At 36.6% G+C, this 16,554-nt stretch overlaps 1 protein-coding gene across 4 annotated transcripts in view; it reads left to right on the top strand.

Annotated features, from left to right (window-relative positions):
* Nucleotides 1–16,554, top strand: part of HS2ST1 (heparan sulfate 2-O-sulfotransferase 1) — a 166,035-nt gene that overhangs the window by 131,855 nt on the left and 17,626 nt on the right. For all 4 annotated transcript variants that reach the window (XM_045835331.1, XM_045835330.1, XM_045835333.1 and 1 more), the window contains one exon: nt 9,401–9,486. In XM_045835331.1, the coding sequence (XP_045691287.1) occupies nt 9,401–9,486 (86 nt within the window). The remainder of the gene's footprint in view (nt 1–9,400; nt 9,487–16,554) is intronic.

Raw genomic sequence — 16,554 nt, 5'->3', positions numbered from 1 at the left:
AGGCCAAACTAAATAACTTGTCAGTAAATGAGAAGAAATATGAGCTAATTTAGCTAAGTGGGTCATAAAAATAATTCATTATGTAATATTATATAATCTAGAGGCAAGTGTCCTAAATAATCAGTTTTTGTACAGCATATGGTACGTTTTAAATCTATTTGCATAATTGCTTTCCAGAATATATCTTGGTTTAAAAGGGACATTTCTTAACGCTCATATAATGTTAGATTTCTTTAGTAACTTTTTTTAGAAAGGTATAGTTAGTTTGTTTGTTCAATTTTTAGAGTTGTTTTGTGTCCAGCATTACAGAGTTCTATGGCAGCTATAAGATGTCTGACAATGATAATGATGATTTTTTTTTTTTTCAGAAAATACAAATCTATAGAAGTTTACCACATATGACACATTTATAGGCATCATGTAGTGCTACATTTTCCCCGTTGCATTTGGATGAGATAAAGCTTCTGTTTTTCTTTCAATAGCTTGTTAGTTACATGTAGGAAGAAAACCCAGCCAAAGAGAAGCATGAACACTATCTTAAAAGCAATTGGATTACATAATGGAACAATACTTAAAATGTATTTGTGTGGGGAGAGGAGAATACTCTTTTTTTTTAATATTGTGCTATTTTTTTATTTTTATTTATTTTTTTAGATTTTATTTATTTATTTTTAGAGAGGGAAGGGAGGGAGAAAGAGAAACATCAATGTGCAGTTGCTGGGGTCCATGGCCTGCAACCCAGGCATGTGCCCTAACTGGGAATCAAACCTGTGACACTTTGGTTCGCAGCCCATGCTCAATTTACTGAGCTATGCCAGCCAGGGTGAGAAGAATACTCTTAATCATTAGCTGACATATTTCAAAATGTCAGCTGGTTACTGAGAACCTGCTCTTAATTGAGAATGACTTATATACCAAGTATTCTCTAATATACCATATCTATATTACTCACTGGTCTTGTTCTATATGGAAGCATTTGTTCGAATAATTCACAGAGAGGAGTCATCTGCCTCCCTCTCCTTTGTATGGCATATTAGATAGCATCTTAATTTCACATTTAATATAATAAACTTCATTTAAATGTAAACTTCTAAATTATACCAGATGCCTTGAAAATATTTTTAAAATATTTATTTTGCATCACATACTTTAATCTTTGTTCCATGTTGTTGTTCTTGTGTACTATTCTCAACTGCTTTATCATTCAGACAGTAATTAAATGACCTATTTTGCTCTTCTTGTTCCTCTGAGAAATAGTTTCTAATCAATAGCTGACTGAAGTGAGACTTAAAAGATTAGATTTTTGTTAAATCTGCCATTGTCTCAGTCTTCTCATTTCAAACCCAGTCTACTCATAAAAATATTTTGGGATATAGTGGATGACCACTCTTTTATTCTCGCAGTTTAGTCTGCGTAATCCCTGCTCTTAGCCCCGACCCTTTCCCAGGTGTATTTTGTGCATACTGTACACAGTGCTGAACTGTTTACATGTATAATTGTTTCTCTCAAAAATTTTAGAGGCAAAGCCCAATTTTTAGTCTAGTATAAAACTATTCAATAGTTACACATATTCCGCTATTTTAGAAATGGTTGTCAACTCTGCTTTTACATTTTCAGTTATTGAGTATGTAATATATACAGAGATTGTAGGAAGGCTTTGGGGAAATGCCAAAGAGATAAAAGCAAGGCCACATCTTTCAGGGAGCTTGTTTGTAAGTTACTTGGGAACATAAAACATAGTCACAGGAACTATGAGGGCTGTTGTAGGAAACCTCAGTATATGGTATTCTCACCAAAATGTTTAACCAAATATACTTCTCACCCAAATGTTTAACCTGGATCTCTTGAGGAAATAGGCAAAGCCGTGTTATAGAACATCCTTGAGAACAACTATTCTGAATTTTTTCAAAGTGTCAGTGTCATGACAACCCAAAATGTCAGGGTCGGGGTGAGATAGGCTTCCCTGGACTAGGTGAGGCCAAGGAGACGTGAAAACCAAATGTAATGTGTGATCTGTGATTGGATCCTTAATCAAAGGGGTCTGCTACTAGGGTCCAAATGTTTCTGGAAAAATTGTGTGTCTGTATCCCTCTAGATATTTATATATACACAGAGAGAGAGAGAGATACAGAAAGGTGGCAAAAATGTTAACAGTTAATGAATCTTGGTGAAAACTGTACAGATGTTGGCTGTACAGTTTATCAGTTTTTCTGTAGATAAGGACTTTTTCAAAATTAAGAAGTTGGGATAAAATAAGAGAAAAAGAACAAGGGGATTAACAGATAAACATTTGAGCTCATAAGGCATGAGAATACTAAGTAATAAGAATAAGGCAGACTCGGTCATAGGTATGTTTTTGAATGGGCTTTACTCAGTCAATAGACAGGAGCTGGCAGAACAGGTACTCACTCCATCAGCTGTTCTGGCTGGAAAATGAAGTTTCCTCTGTTATCATGAAAATACCTCTAAATTAGAGAACATCTTGTCTTTAAAGTAACTATGCCAAATAGTAAGTGGTACCATCTTTTATGGTATTTCTTAATTCTTTTCTGCCCTTATATATTTTAGGTCTGTAATTGTATGTAACCCCTTTCTGTTCAGACATTGAAAATATGTAGAACTGGCATTCTTTGTAGAACAACACAGTAATTCTTTGTTCTTTGAAAGTAATTTTTTGTTCTTCACTATCGAGCCAACTTCTGGTCACTTGTGTTAGATCCTGTGGTTCGATATTAGTTGTACATGCTGCTTTTTCAGCACAGCACTTTAGATGAATGCTTCTCAACTTACCATGTGTATACTAATCACTAGTTAAAATGCACGTTCTGATTCAGGACTAAGATGCAGCCTGATATTCAGTATTTCTATAAAGCTTCTGTTGGGTTGAAACCTCCTTAGCAGGTCATTTGAAACTGGCTTCCATACTGGAGGGCAGGGAGAGACAGGAGGCCTTAACTGGGTTTAGTCCCGTATAGCCCAGATGGTCTCTCCACCACGTTTCTATCTCAAGACTGTTGTTCTCGGACAGCTTCTAACATGGGAAGGCAAGTGGAGCACACAGTCCAAGCACAGGGGAGGGAATGGGAGCTTCCAGTCGTCCCTGTCAAGCTCATGGGTGGGCCAGACCAGCAGTCACATGTCCTCTGCCAACAGCTTCCACTTGATGTCAAAACTGATGCTTCTAGGCCTTGAACCATGGTTCGAATAATGATTCTCGGTGGGATTATGGGGACATGCATATTATTATCTTCTCAGGATGATGAGGTACTTATATTTAAATTCATAATTCTACCTCCCCAACAAAATCCAAATTCCTTACCTAGACCAACAAGCCATTTTTAGTAAAGCCTTTGTCCTGTGCTCTCACCTCTCACTTACTAGCCACACTGGCTTTTAGTTCATTGAATGCATCAAGCCTTTTCCACTGAAAGGCCTCTGCACTCACCATTTTTTCTTAGAATGCACTTCTGGCTTCTCACAATTGGCTTCATGTTATCCATTTAAGGTTTCCGCTTAAATGACATTCTCTTAAAAAACCTTACTTTGTCATGTGTGTGTGCACGCACGCGTGTGTGTGTATGTATATATATTTAAAGAACTTCTTCTGAGTTACTGTGTACCATTCTTTCTGTATCTTTTCTATTACTTAGTCATTTATTTGTTTGTTGTCTGTCTTTTCCTCTGTTATAAGGTCTTTAAGGACAGGAACTTGGCTGTCTTGTTCAGCACTGTATCCCCTGTGCTTAAAAACAGTGCCTGAAATATAGTAGACACTAAATAACTTATGTTAAATGAATTAACAAATGAACCAACTTTATACTAAAAGTAGTTCTTGATGAGCATAACACCATAATGATAATTACTGTCAGAGTGAGCCCCTCTGATTGACGGTAATACTATAATCTACCCTTACTTCAGGAGAGTTGGAACACCCCCCATCCCCACCATCACCACCATCTTCCCACAAAAAAAAAAAAAGGGTTGAATAATACAGTTCTGAACTTTAGTAAAAATACTGTATTCTATTGCTGGTGACCTTTCTTATATTTTTATCCAATAATTACTCAGTTTTCCTCTTTGTGTAGAGAACTCCTTCTCTAGTTTAGTCTCATAAAACTACCCATGCTGTACAATGAATTTTTATTTTAAGTATATGCATGAGTAGGAGTTCAGTATATAGTAATTACCTAAGTTAATAGTAGTATTCATTTAATCGGTAGTAATTACAAAGTTGGAATTTGTCCAGGATGTTCCAAATGGCATTCTTACTTTTAGATAGTGCAAACAAATTCTTTTGTGATCACAGATAATTTTAATGTTGAGATTAATCTTATTAAGAGTAGGTCTAGATAAACTGTTAGTGAGATGGTGCTTTCTTAGCTTTTTCCTGTAGCACTGGTTCAGGTCGGATTCAACTCTAAATAAAGCACAACGCCACTCCCCACATTGCTTATGTTTTCCCTGAACGACTTTTCTGATTACTTGCTAGCCTGACTCTGCTTCAGTTATAAAATCTGCCAAAAATTACAGTTTAGATCCTGCCCCAGGCTGGGCATGAAAACATCTCTTTTCATCTACTATGTCTCACCACTGCTGCTGAAACATCCTTCTTGCTGGCCTGTTTAACCAGAGTGTAGACATTCTCTGGATAAAGTCACTCTGGTGACTATTTTTTCTCCCCCAGCCAGAGTCCGCAGTGTCTTCAGTCCCCTGAACTTCATTTGAAGCTATTAGTTTTGCTCCTTATTGCCCATCACTTTATCTTCATTAGTGCCAAGTATAGTTGGTCAGAATCCATAAAATAAACCAAGTGGAGGCTTGCTCACCTACTCTCCATTCCTCTTCTCAGCACTCCAGAGCTTTATCTGAAGGTCGTGTGCGGAATGCTTCACTGTAGAGGAAAAGACAAAAGAAAAAAAAAGAAAAACTGAAAGACGAGGCAGGTGTTGTAAGAGAGGTAAGAAGGCAGAGAAAGGCGAAGGATTGGGAAGAGCAGCTAGACAGACAGTTAAAGGGGAAAACGAAGGTGGCGAAGAGGGCAGAGATGGGCCGGTTTAGAGACTGGGAGGATAGACATTAAACATGGCTGAGAGGAGAAGTGGGTAAGTCAATCCTTAGAGAAGAAAACTGAAAAATACTGTGGGTTTTTTTTTTAAAGAAGAGATTAGGATTGTGTAGACTTTTAGTAGTACGTAAATGACACTTCAGAACATTCAGACTCTATTCTCCAGATCAACGTGAAGGGCCGCTATAACTGTATTGACATCATTTTTGTGCTTAGCGCTTTTTTCTTGTCCATAAAGGGAAGGTAAATCTCAGCTCAGCATCTTTTGATTTATGCAGATTGTTTAAGTCAGCCACAGTTTTATTAATGAGACTTTAATGCCTTAGTTAAACGTTGATGAGGTAGGAAAAAATACATGTGCATCAAGTATGTAGCCTTTAACATTCTATTAGCTGGAGATTAGAAAAAGATGCTGAGTATTTTGGAGATTTTAGCAATGAGTGCAGAGAATTTAAAAGCAACATTAATGCACTTGAATTTACCTAAGGATGAATTTAGGAAATAAAATTAAAAAGTCCTATGTAGATATTTAGACTGTGTCTCTTAGTTTTGACTGGCAATCTTTAGCAACCTCAGCATTTACCCACAACAATACAAAGGACATGAACAAGTCAGTCATCGTTGTTGGAAAGTGCTTGTCCAAGTGAGAGTAGTGAGTGGGGTGGTTTGGAAGTTGAGAATATACTGAATATAATGAGGAAAATAAGCAATTGAGAGACACATCAACAGAACTTTGAGATCTTGGAGGTCTAGCAGTTTTAATGATTGGATTTGTGGGGTTTCCACAGTGGATAAAACCTGAAATTCTCAGTGTCCAAGCTTTTAAATCAGAATCATGGCATGAATGGTGGCTGCTTGCCTTTTTTTTTCAAATCCTTCTAATTTTTTTGGCTTGTTTTACCCCTGGTGTAAATTGGACAGTAATGAGTTAAGGAAATTAGCTGGAGGTGTAGAGGGATGATTGGATCAAAACCTGAGGTGCATGGTTCTGGGGTTGCGGTTCCTTTATGTATGAAATAAATGGTACAGGATACCCTCGACCTCTGGCACCACTGAAATACCAGTTCTGTAAACAAGAGAGTTTAAGATGGTGGCAGTGGAAGATTCATGCCTTGTTTCACTCTCTCCCTTTATTAAACTTCCCTGAATCCAACTAGGGACACAATCCTTATTCCATTCATTTTCAAACTGTATTTCTTGGAATACTTAGGTTCTGATGTACTTCAGGTATTAACGTGTGAGGATAGGAGGAGGAGACTGAATAATCAGGACTCACTCTTCTCCTGTCCCCTCTTCTGTTTTATACACTGTGGTAGCTTATAAGATAATCTTGAAAATTTTCCTCTGTTTCAGTATACTTTTTTCCATATCATAAAACAGTGAATATCCTTGCTAAAGAGCCTCTGTAGACCTCAGGCCACCTTTGCAAGCACTACAAAAGCAAGGCTCACATTAATAAAACCAACAGTTAGCTCCTGGGCCTGCACGGGCAGGATGAAGCCTTGCTTCTCAGTGTTGCCCATAAACCGGGCCATCCAGTGGAGACTCTTCAGAAGTGCAGGATCTCAGGCCCCACTCCAGACGTACTGAATCAGCATCTGCATTTTAGCAGAGTCATTTGCACGCCGAAGTTTGAGAAGCCCTGAAGCAGTCCAAGCACCATCTAGCTTTCCTGGGCTCTTTGTTTCCCATTGAAGGACACATGTTGAATGAAGTATGTTCTTAGAAGGGTTTAGTTTAATCCTGAACTTTCTTAGGAAAGGTGGAGGAAAGGATACACGAAGCCTATATCTAACTCTTATTTCTGCCTGACTTTTTCACAACACTGTACTCTTAAGTTTGTACTATTATGATCTTCTCTAACATTTGGTTTATGTAACACTATTTTCTCAGACTTCAAACTGACATCTCCTTTCATTTTCCTCTTATACCAGCATAACCATATGAAATGTCAGCTTTTGGAAAATAAAGCTGAGTTGCTAAACATGTGTTAAGCACCTTGAACCACCAGCTCCCATTCCTTTCTCTTTGCCTTCTATTTCCCCCTGATTTTCAGCTGGAATACTGGAACTTATTTTTATAGAACCAAAGGCTCATGTGAAATAATTTATCATTAACTGACAGTTATAAGGACTTTTGATATTCACCATATAACATTTTTTAAGGATTTAGTGTTAGGTTATCTGACTTTTTATTTTCTATTTCTTATTCATTTGCCATTTGTTATTTTCATTCTGTTTGGTGCCTTCCTTGAAGAACAAGTAGGAAAGAATATGAGAACCTAAAATCACACATTTATTTGGCTCTTTCTTTGGTGGGGAGAAATTGAAAATATCTGCTAAAATATTTTCTAATGCAACATAATTTTAGCTACATTCAATTTTCAGATTTTATTTTGAGGTTATGTGAGTGCGCATGTGAGGAAGATAAACAGATAGGATTCATTTAATTTCCCTTCCAAAAACTCCATTATTTCTCTAGAATATGAATTATTAATGCTTCCCTTAAAAAACAACTTTTACTTCCAGAAACTTCATTTTTCTCTAGTTCACATTCCTGACATCGCCACTTTTGCGGTGTTTCCCTTCTGCCCTCCAAACAGCCCTTAACCAGCAGGCAGCCATCACCATTCATCACTATTAACTTATTGGTGAATCTGCTAGGAAATGCTCCAGGATATCTTCATGTAACTAACTTTATTCTAACATGTAAATGAAAGACTGATAAATTGTCAAAAGTATCCTGTTGGCAGTCCTCTGCTTTAAAGGCTGAAGTCATAGTTTACAGATGCTTTCAATTCAGTATAGGGTGGTGGGCTGCCACCCTTCACCTCATCCCTATCTCTGCCTTTACCCCCACACTGTACCTCGTCTCCCGAAGAGATTCTTAACCACTTGGTATTCATCATGTAGAGATTTGCTTATCAAAAATACGAGATCGGTCTGGAAAAAGTCCGGCTATTGTTGATATAGCTAGTAGTTTGTGTGACATCAGTGTAACCTGACAGCCAAGGAGAGTGGACTGTAATGCATGTGTGTGAACAGTAATGACTTCACTGTACTAGTCAGTGGGGGCGGTAGACATTGTTGAGTGAGCATGTGTCCAGTGTGGCCATCATATTCAAAGTGACTGAGCGAGTACAGCAACAAATCTGCATCAAATTTTGCATTAAGCTTGAAACTACTCAGATGATTCAGAAGACTGCAGCTATGGGCAACTGGTGATTGGCAGCTTCACCAGACATTGTGCTCACTCATGTATCATGTCTGTCTGATGCAGAATTTTTTGATGAAACATTAAATCACCCAGGTGAGTCAGACACCCTACAGCCCAGATTTGGTGCCCTTCAATTTCTGACTCCCCAAAATTCAAATCACCTTTGAAAGGGAAGAGATTTCAGACCATCAGTGAGATTCAGGAAAATATGACAGGGAAGCTGATGGCAACTGGGAGAACTGAGTGAGGCCCCAAGGTGCCTGCTGTGAAGGGGACTGAGGTGTCATTGTCCTATGTACAAAGTTTCTTGTATCTTCTTCAATAAATGTCTCTTATTTTTCACATTACATGGCTGGATACCTTCTGGACAGACCTTACAAATACCATTTTCCTGAGGAATTGTGTATCACTGCTTTGCAGCCAGTGATATTTGGGTTTATCAAGTTCTATATTAAACAGTTTTTAAACTTTTTAAAATATGTTTACGCTTGAAGAATTTTTTATATTAACTAATGTTTTGTATACTTTTCATTCTAGAGAATTAAAAAAGCAATATTTAGATTTAAATTTTTTTAATTTTATCTATATCATACCTGTAATTTCATTTCTTATCAACAAACTTATGATATCTATTCTTAACACGTTAAAGTCTTCTGATAATCATCATGTTTTTTTAAAAAATCATTTTGGTTTAGTTTTTTTTTTGTCTACTTGTTAATGAAAATGGATTTTTAGGAATCACACGTCTCTGAGAAGGAAACAGATTTGCATGAAGTATTCCTATCCTCTAGTGCTGCCTGCCTCATCGTGTGTGTTGGTACCCACCCTCCCCTCACCCAGTGTGAGTGTGTGCACTGCACGGCACTGAGAAGGATCGCATCGTGTGGCTTGGTTTCAGGGTCCTCTCTTGTTCTGAATGTGGTGACAGCTCTCTCTATGGTGAATTAGTAGCTACAGATCACACTATATTTTCCTTAGTTAGAAACCTGTGTTTTAAGGTCTGTAATTGTGAAACTGGTGTGATTGCTTTTAAATGCCTACATGGAAAGTATTTTGCTATCATTAAATTTCACTTTATTAAAATTGTACTTAAGTAATGAGTGTGTTCTCCTGTTTTAGGTGCGCTTTGTGAAGAATATTACTTCCTGGAAAGAGATGAAACCAGGATTTTATCATGGACACGTTTCTTATTTGGATTTTGCAAAGTAAGTTATACCTAAAATGACATGCCAAAGAATGCTTTGTACTTTAGCAATCTAAAAATGAATAAATTGAATAAATTGTTATATTCTGATTTAAAAAAAATTATTGGCTGGCCTTTAGATAGCATTTAGATATGTAATTTAAATATACCTTCTAGTATTTTACTGCCCTCTAGTGTTCATAAATTGACAGTTGTCATATTAATTTCAGAAATTCTAGGAAGATTAAATTTAGATAATACTCTTTAAAGGTATTCATCATTATTGTATTTATGTTTCTTGTACAACCAAATGAAACTTTTGTAAGTGAGCCCTTAGCTTTAAGCTGGAGGCCAGTCAGATATGACTTACTCTGTCACTGATGGAGAACTGAGAAAGCAAAGAAGCCCTTTCTGTTATTGGTGCCCCAGTGCTTCTGCTGTTCAGCCAAGACGCAATGATACAGGTTTCCTTGAGCTGTCTTGTTTTGGCTTTAAAATTGTGATGTATTCTAAAGAGACTTTTAAAAATATAATGGCTTTTCTTTATTTTTCTTTATAGTTACGGTATTTTTCTGAAACTGGAGATGAATAACACTCATTATTGATATTTTATAAGAAGAGTAGAATGGGGTATTTCTATCATAATTCTCTCAAGAAAAGTTCGTAAAACTAGAGGCCTACTTAGAGCATCCACACTCTATGTGGCTCCCTCTAGAGTCTGTGCTACATTAAGTACCAATCAGAAAACTGGTCAAACAGAATATTCTAAACACAGGCAGCTTGTGAATCCCACTTGAGTACCATAGAGTACCATTATAGTAAAACTCCAAATCCAAATCCTTTCCCTAATAAGATTCTGCACCAACTTCAAACACATTAAAAATGTATTTAAAAATTATTTAAGCTGCCCTGGCTGGCGTAGCTCAGTGGATTGAGCTCGGGCTGGGAACCAAAGTGTCCCAGGTTCGATTCCCAGCCAGGGCACATGCCTGGGTTGCAGGCCATAACCCCCAGCAACCGCACATTGATGTTTCTCTCTCTCTCTCTCTCTCTCTCTCTATCTCTATCTCTATCTCTATCTCTATTTCCATCTCCATCTCTCTCCCTTCTCTCTCTAAAAAAAATAAATAAAATATTTTTAAAAATAAATAAATAAATGTTTGCTGTTTTTAAAAAAAATTATTTAAGCTTAGATTGTTTACTCAGTCTTTTCATAAGCAGGCATGACTTCAAAATTATACATTTGTCAGCTTTAAGGAGCATTTGGGGTAAGATTTAAAAATTAAATTGATATCCTGCTGTCAATTTAATTTCTTAAATTTGAAAAGAAAATATTGAATGAAATGTTATTGATTCAGATTGATAATAAGTCTTAACTTTTTTGAAAAGCATGTAAATAAAAAAGAATCTCCCAAATATTACATATATAGAACAATATATTCTTATTTCTAGTTCTGGTGGAATTCAAGATGTTCAGTAAAATTGTAGTTCTAAAGTTAGATGTGCATTTCTCTATAAATAATTCATATTGCAATATTGAAAACATTTTATAGGCATCTTTAAAATAAACGAATTATTTTTTCTTTGCAGAGGCATTGGACCAATTTCATAAACTTCATTCATATGCATATCCCCCTCAGGGCTGCATTATCCTTCCGTTGAATGTTTGTTACTCTTTCACCTAAATGATTTATTTTTTCCACACAGAGCTTGGTTTCTAATACTTGAGGTTTTCATTATTAAAATAATAGAGTACTTTTGCTTTTGGCAAAAGTCTTGTACTTAGAACAAAACTCTGATGATATATGGTGGAGTTCTTGCATTTGAAAACTGTAAAGCTTCTTGAAAAAATTAATCTCATTTATTAAATACAAACATGAACGTTTAAGGGTTTGAATACTTTCATAATGTGTTTCATGTTATTGGAAGTGAAAAGTATTGTGAGAATTTTAAATACTTTTACAAGATTTTAAACAAGTACCTAAAACATCAACTAGAGGAAATATATTTTGATATATGTAGTCAAGAACTATTGTAGATATAACTAGTATCTTTTAAAGCAATTTTTAGTTCGATAGCCACCACACTCACCGTGAATGAGTAAAGAACAAGAAAGAAACACCTTACAAAATTTTAAAATACTTTAGTCTTTAAAACATATCCTTGACTGGCATAGTACCTTGTAGAGTCCATATTTGCCTGCAGGAGAAAACAGTCAAATTTGGTGAAAGAAATATATAATCACATAGCTTTTTAATTGCCTTAGCAGAGAAACTAAAGAGAGTATAAACCCAGGAAATAAGATAGCCAAATAAAAAATGAGAAGTGTTTTTCTTTCATTTAGGCCGATTACTGAGAACTGCACATTTTACTTGCAGGCCTGTTTCCGCTTAAGCCATGTTTTGGTTATATTTATCTGGTTTAATTCAGAACATTAGAATAATATAAAAAGTATCTTCTTGTTACACATTTATGTAATTCCTGACTGCTCTTTTTTGTCCTAATCCGATTCTTGAATTTTCAAAGCACATTTTCATGTTCTTCTTTCCATTTTTCCCTTTAATGTTCAGTGACTATTTTGTTTTTAATTGATGGAGAACACAATTTTATGATAATGTAAGTATGCTAATGTCATAAATTTGTAAATTTTTCAGTTAAAAAACTGTATAGGTTGGACATTTCCCAAATGTCCTAGGGTACAGGCAATGCAAATTTAAAGTTGCAGTTCTTACCCTGAAAGAGTTCACTAAAGCCCCATTTTTTTCTATAATTACCAGTTCATTATGTCAAAATGAGTGTTCTTCATCTCCAGTTTTATTCTTTATAAAGGGTGAAAACATTATACTTACCCTCTTTTGTAAATTCATACTGTTCATTGATGAGCAGCATCTATTAGCCCCACTTTGATTTTCTTCATATGATACCAAAGAAAAACATTAGAGGTTTCAAAAACCTTTTCAGCGACATTTTTCTTTATAATGAGTAATGTTCATCTGGTAGAAAACAGTTTTAATGCTGGTTTTTATCAGACATTGTTGAGATTTTTTTTATAATCTAGTGACCTAGGGATCCCAAGCCAGCAGCTGTTTTAGAATGACTTTGGACATTTTATTTGATACTGCAGCCAGTGTTATTCAGGCACAGACATCAGGTGTGTACCTTTGTGGTCGTCCCCAGGAAGGAGTGTAGGTTTTCATCACCATCGTTTGATTTCTTCGTATCACCCCTGCTGTCTCTTGCAGAACAATTGCAGTGAATCAGTAAAAAAGCAGATATATCAGGATAAGAAATGAATAACTGAATGCTTCACTAGTCTGAAATGTCCTAGAGAGTAATCAAGTGACTATATTTTAGGCCCAAGTAGAGTTCATTAGTATATAGATTCATGTGAGATTGTCTCTTTTACTTCTCTGAACTAGCTGAAGTTTGCACCATTTTCTACAACTTTCAACATATATGTCATAACCCTGGAGAAACATTTAAAAATAATTTTAATCATTCACAGGCACTATGTGAGAGCTGCATTTTTATTGACCTTGTACTGCCAGCTCCTTGCACAGCACCGATCCCGGAGGCTGTAAGGAGCCATCTCGGAAGTCAGATCAGCAGTTAAATAAATCCACACAGTGCCTTACCAGCTCTGTGGGCTCAGCTACATTACCTTCAGTTTCCCTCTTGTAAAAATGAGGATAATTAATGCAACTACTTCATGGGTGGTTGTGAAGATTAAATACCATCATGTATGTGATGCACTTGGCTGTGTCTCACACAGAGCTGTGTTTTGTTCTCTTACAGTTCTGTCTCTTCTTTTGAGTTACCATATTGTTTCGGTGTTTGTGTTTTCTCCCCTTAGAATCTGCTGGGCTTTCTTATTTCAAACTCTGAATATGGCATTGCTCAAGACTCTGCCTTTGCCGTCATTATTCTTTTTTGGGAAGTTTACCCATTTTTATTTATCAAGACTTCCAAGCAAGAAATTAGAGTCATCTCAAACAACCCTCTTCTCTACCACATGTATCTAATTAATCGCCAAGTCTTTTGAGTCAGGCTCCTTTCACTCGCATAATGCTGCCGACATTTATCTCATTCGGTGTGTGCACATCAGTAGTTAGTTCATTACTGGGCAGTATTTTTTTGTGTTGATGCACCACAATTTCTACCATTCAGCAGTTTCTGGATATTTGTGTTATTTCCAGTTTTGGGTGATTGTTAGTAAAGCTGCCGAAACATTTGCATGCAGGTTTTGTGTGGACATTTATGTGCTCACCTCTCTTTGTTAAAACCTAGAAGTGGGATTGCTGGAGTGTATGGTAAGTTGGTAAGACGCTGCCAACATGTTTTTCCAAGTGGCTGTATTATTTGGCAATGTCACAAACAGTTTATGAGAGTTCTAGTTGCTGAGTGTCTTTGCCAGCATATGGTATTGTTAGACCTTTTTTTAAAAAAAAAATTGGAGCCATTCTAATAGATGTGCAGTAGATGGATGCCCATTTTAAGAGATAAATAATTACTTTTAAAAATCACTTATTCACAACCTTATCATTAGTGGGACCAACATATACCGATAGGTCATTCTCTATGTTTGAAACAAGACAATGGGAACTTGTTACTAGAAGGATACAGAAGTTCCTTTGAACCTTTTGGGCTCAGAGGATCCAGAATAAATATGAGTATGTATAAGATATCCATGTCCCCAGTGAAACTGCAATTTAAGTAAAGATGTTAAATATAATATAAAGCAGAAATCTCAAAGCATAATGCTTCCCAAAGGCTATTCAGCCCTCTTTCGGCTTTATCATCTTCTGTTTAGATTTCTCTAGCAAGTTGACAAGGTTCCCTTCAGATGTTCTGAGTATGCGCTTGTTCTTTTAACCAATATTGATGTTCATTCATCCATCCAAATTATACATAAGACTGTGGTTGTAAAGAAATGAGCCTTGTTTGTGCTTCTTGTTTTGTCGTACCGCATATGCTGACATGGTGAGAATAAGGTTCCTAAATGTCTTCTTACCAGCCTGCTGCTCAGATTATACTTTTCCCCTTTTGTTCCTTATGTAAATCCTAGGTTCTTAACAAATATGCTCCTCTCTTCCCAGAAAGATCATGTTCTAACAGAGCAATAGTAGTTTATGTTCCCGGAATGAAGATAGGTTTTCTCCTCCTCTACCTGAGCCCTTGTGAGGAGCAGTGCAGAAGACAAGCCAGGGTTAAAGGTGGGATCAGTGACCGCAAAACATAGTTTTCCTCCTGTACAAAACCACCTGGTTAGCAAAACTATTAAACCTACGAACGTAAAAGGATTCTTGTTTTCTAACCAACTGAGTTGAATGACCCAGATACTATTTTTATCATGCCTTTTTTAGGCTATAATCTTTTGCTTTCATGTCTATATAACATACTCTAAGTAACAAGTAATAATTTCAGAATAAATTCACACATTAGCTCATTAAAATCATACATATACATGTCACCCAAAGGCATGCCCCAGAAAGTCCTTTTCTCAACAGCAAGCAGAGTTTTATAAAGTGCCACTTGTTAAGAATTACTGTTGATTCCACATTCCAGGAACCAGGGAAAAGGAGGAAGGAGGAAGCTGATGGGAGATGGTCTTCTGGGAGAAGCTAATTCCCAAGGCAACCGTCAGGGCTGGTCTGTAGCTAATAATGGAGAGATTAAAGGTGGTCCCCAGGGAATCCTACAGTTTCAAGAACGGAATCATTGGCCACTATTGGTGCTTTTCCTTCCTGTAGTTTCAGCTCTCTCAGTTAAGGTAGCAACTAGATATTCCTGATGTCTCCCTACTTTCTCCTCAGTACTGAGTGCACTGTCCCACAGAAAGACTTTGTAAGCGGCTAATTCACAACTGTCTGTTCAGCCTAATTCTATTGATACTCACCACCTGTGTGTCCAGCACCATGCTGAACAATAGTGCCGCAGCCATGAACAAGAGGGAAACAGTCCCTAACCGCATGGAACTTCTGCTCTAATACCCAATGTGACAGTGCCATATATTTGCAGCAATACTGTTTCCTTTTTTAAAAAATTGTATTGCATTGTTGGTTTTATAGGTTTATGAGCTGTTCAATGGAAAATACATATCAAGTTCTAATCAACCAACTCACAACTGTTATAATAATGTTTTGTAAAAGAATTCTCCAGTTTCCAGTATTTCCACATGTACAAAGAATTTACTGACTTAGAGCTACTCAATGATGAGGAAAGGACTAGGATTCAAGAGAGCTGACCCCCCTTTACTGCCCACAAAGCAGTTCTTACAGAATACAACCTATTTGTAAATTAGAAACTTCCTGTTCAGTTAACTTTCAGTAGTTTGCTGAAATAATCAAGTTATCTGGGCTCCTTGCCCTTTGTCTTCTGTGGTCTTTTTTCACTAGTCATTTATTTAAGAATTTAGTGTAAAACATCTGTAGAGTGCCGTTTATGTGCAAGACATTGATTGTAATAGGCAGAAGTAATGGGAAAATAGGAAATCGATTAGTTTAGCTCTATGCTTTTTAGTGCCTTTGGGAAAAGATTTTAGTAAGAAGGGAAATTTACGTTATTAGCTGAATTGAGGGTTTCTGTGGGCAGATGAGTGAATATATCAAGAATGGTTAAAAGAAGAAGCAACTTCCATTGCCTTGTACTCCAAGTCATACAACTTAGGCTTAATTCTATCATACCTCATTGTGTTTCTCATTTTGAGAGAGATTGCTAATATTTCTAATCTTTCAAAATAATACTAATCAATAGGCAAGTATTTGTGTATGCTAGGCTCTGTAAAATATAAAAGAGTAAAGGAGTGTGCTTACCCTCAAACAGCTTATCATGATGTTGCGGAGAGAAGACGTAGAAATATTTAGTAGGCAAGCTATGAGACAGGGACTTTTGATAGCACTCACTCCTGGGTACCACTGAGAAATGAAAGCAAATAGCACTGTGTGCTGGAGTCATCATGACGGCTTCTAGACTTCAAAAGATTCCATCATTGTCCTCTACAGTTTCTTCCAAAACAGCAGCCAGCGTCCCTGTGCCCCAGCTTTATTGAGATATAACTGACATATAAAATGATTTATACAGTGTGATGATT

This window comes from Phyllostomus hastatus, unplaced genomic scaffold (assembly GCF_019186645.2).
Source record: "Phyllostomus hastatus isolate PE091 unplaced genomic scaffold, TTU_PhHast_1.1 phas_contig_209, whole genome shotgun sequence".
NCBI lineage: Eukaryota > Metazoa > Chordata > Mammalia > Chiroptera > Phyllostomidae > Phyllostomus > Phyllostomus hastatus.
This window is presented reverse-complemented; position numbering and strand designations above follow the sequence as displayed.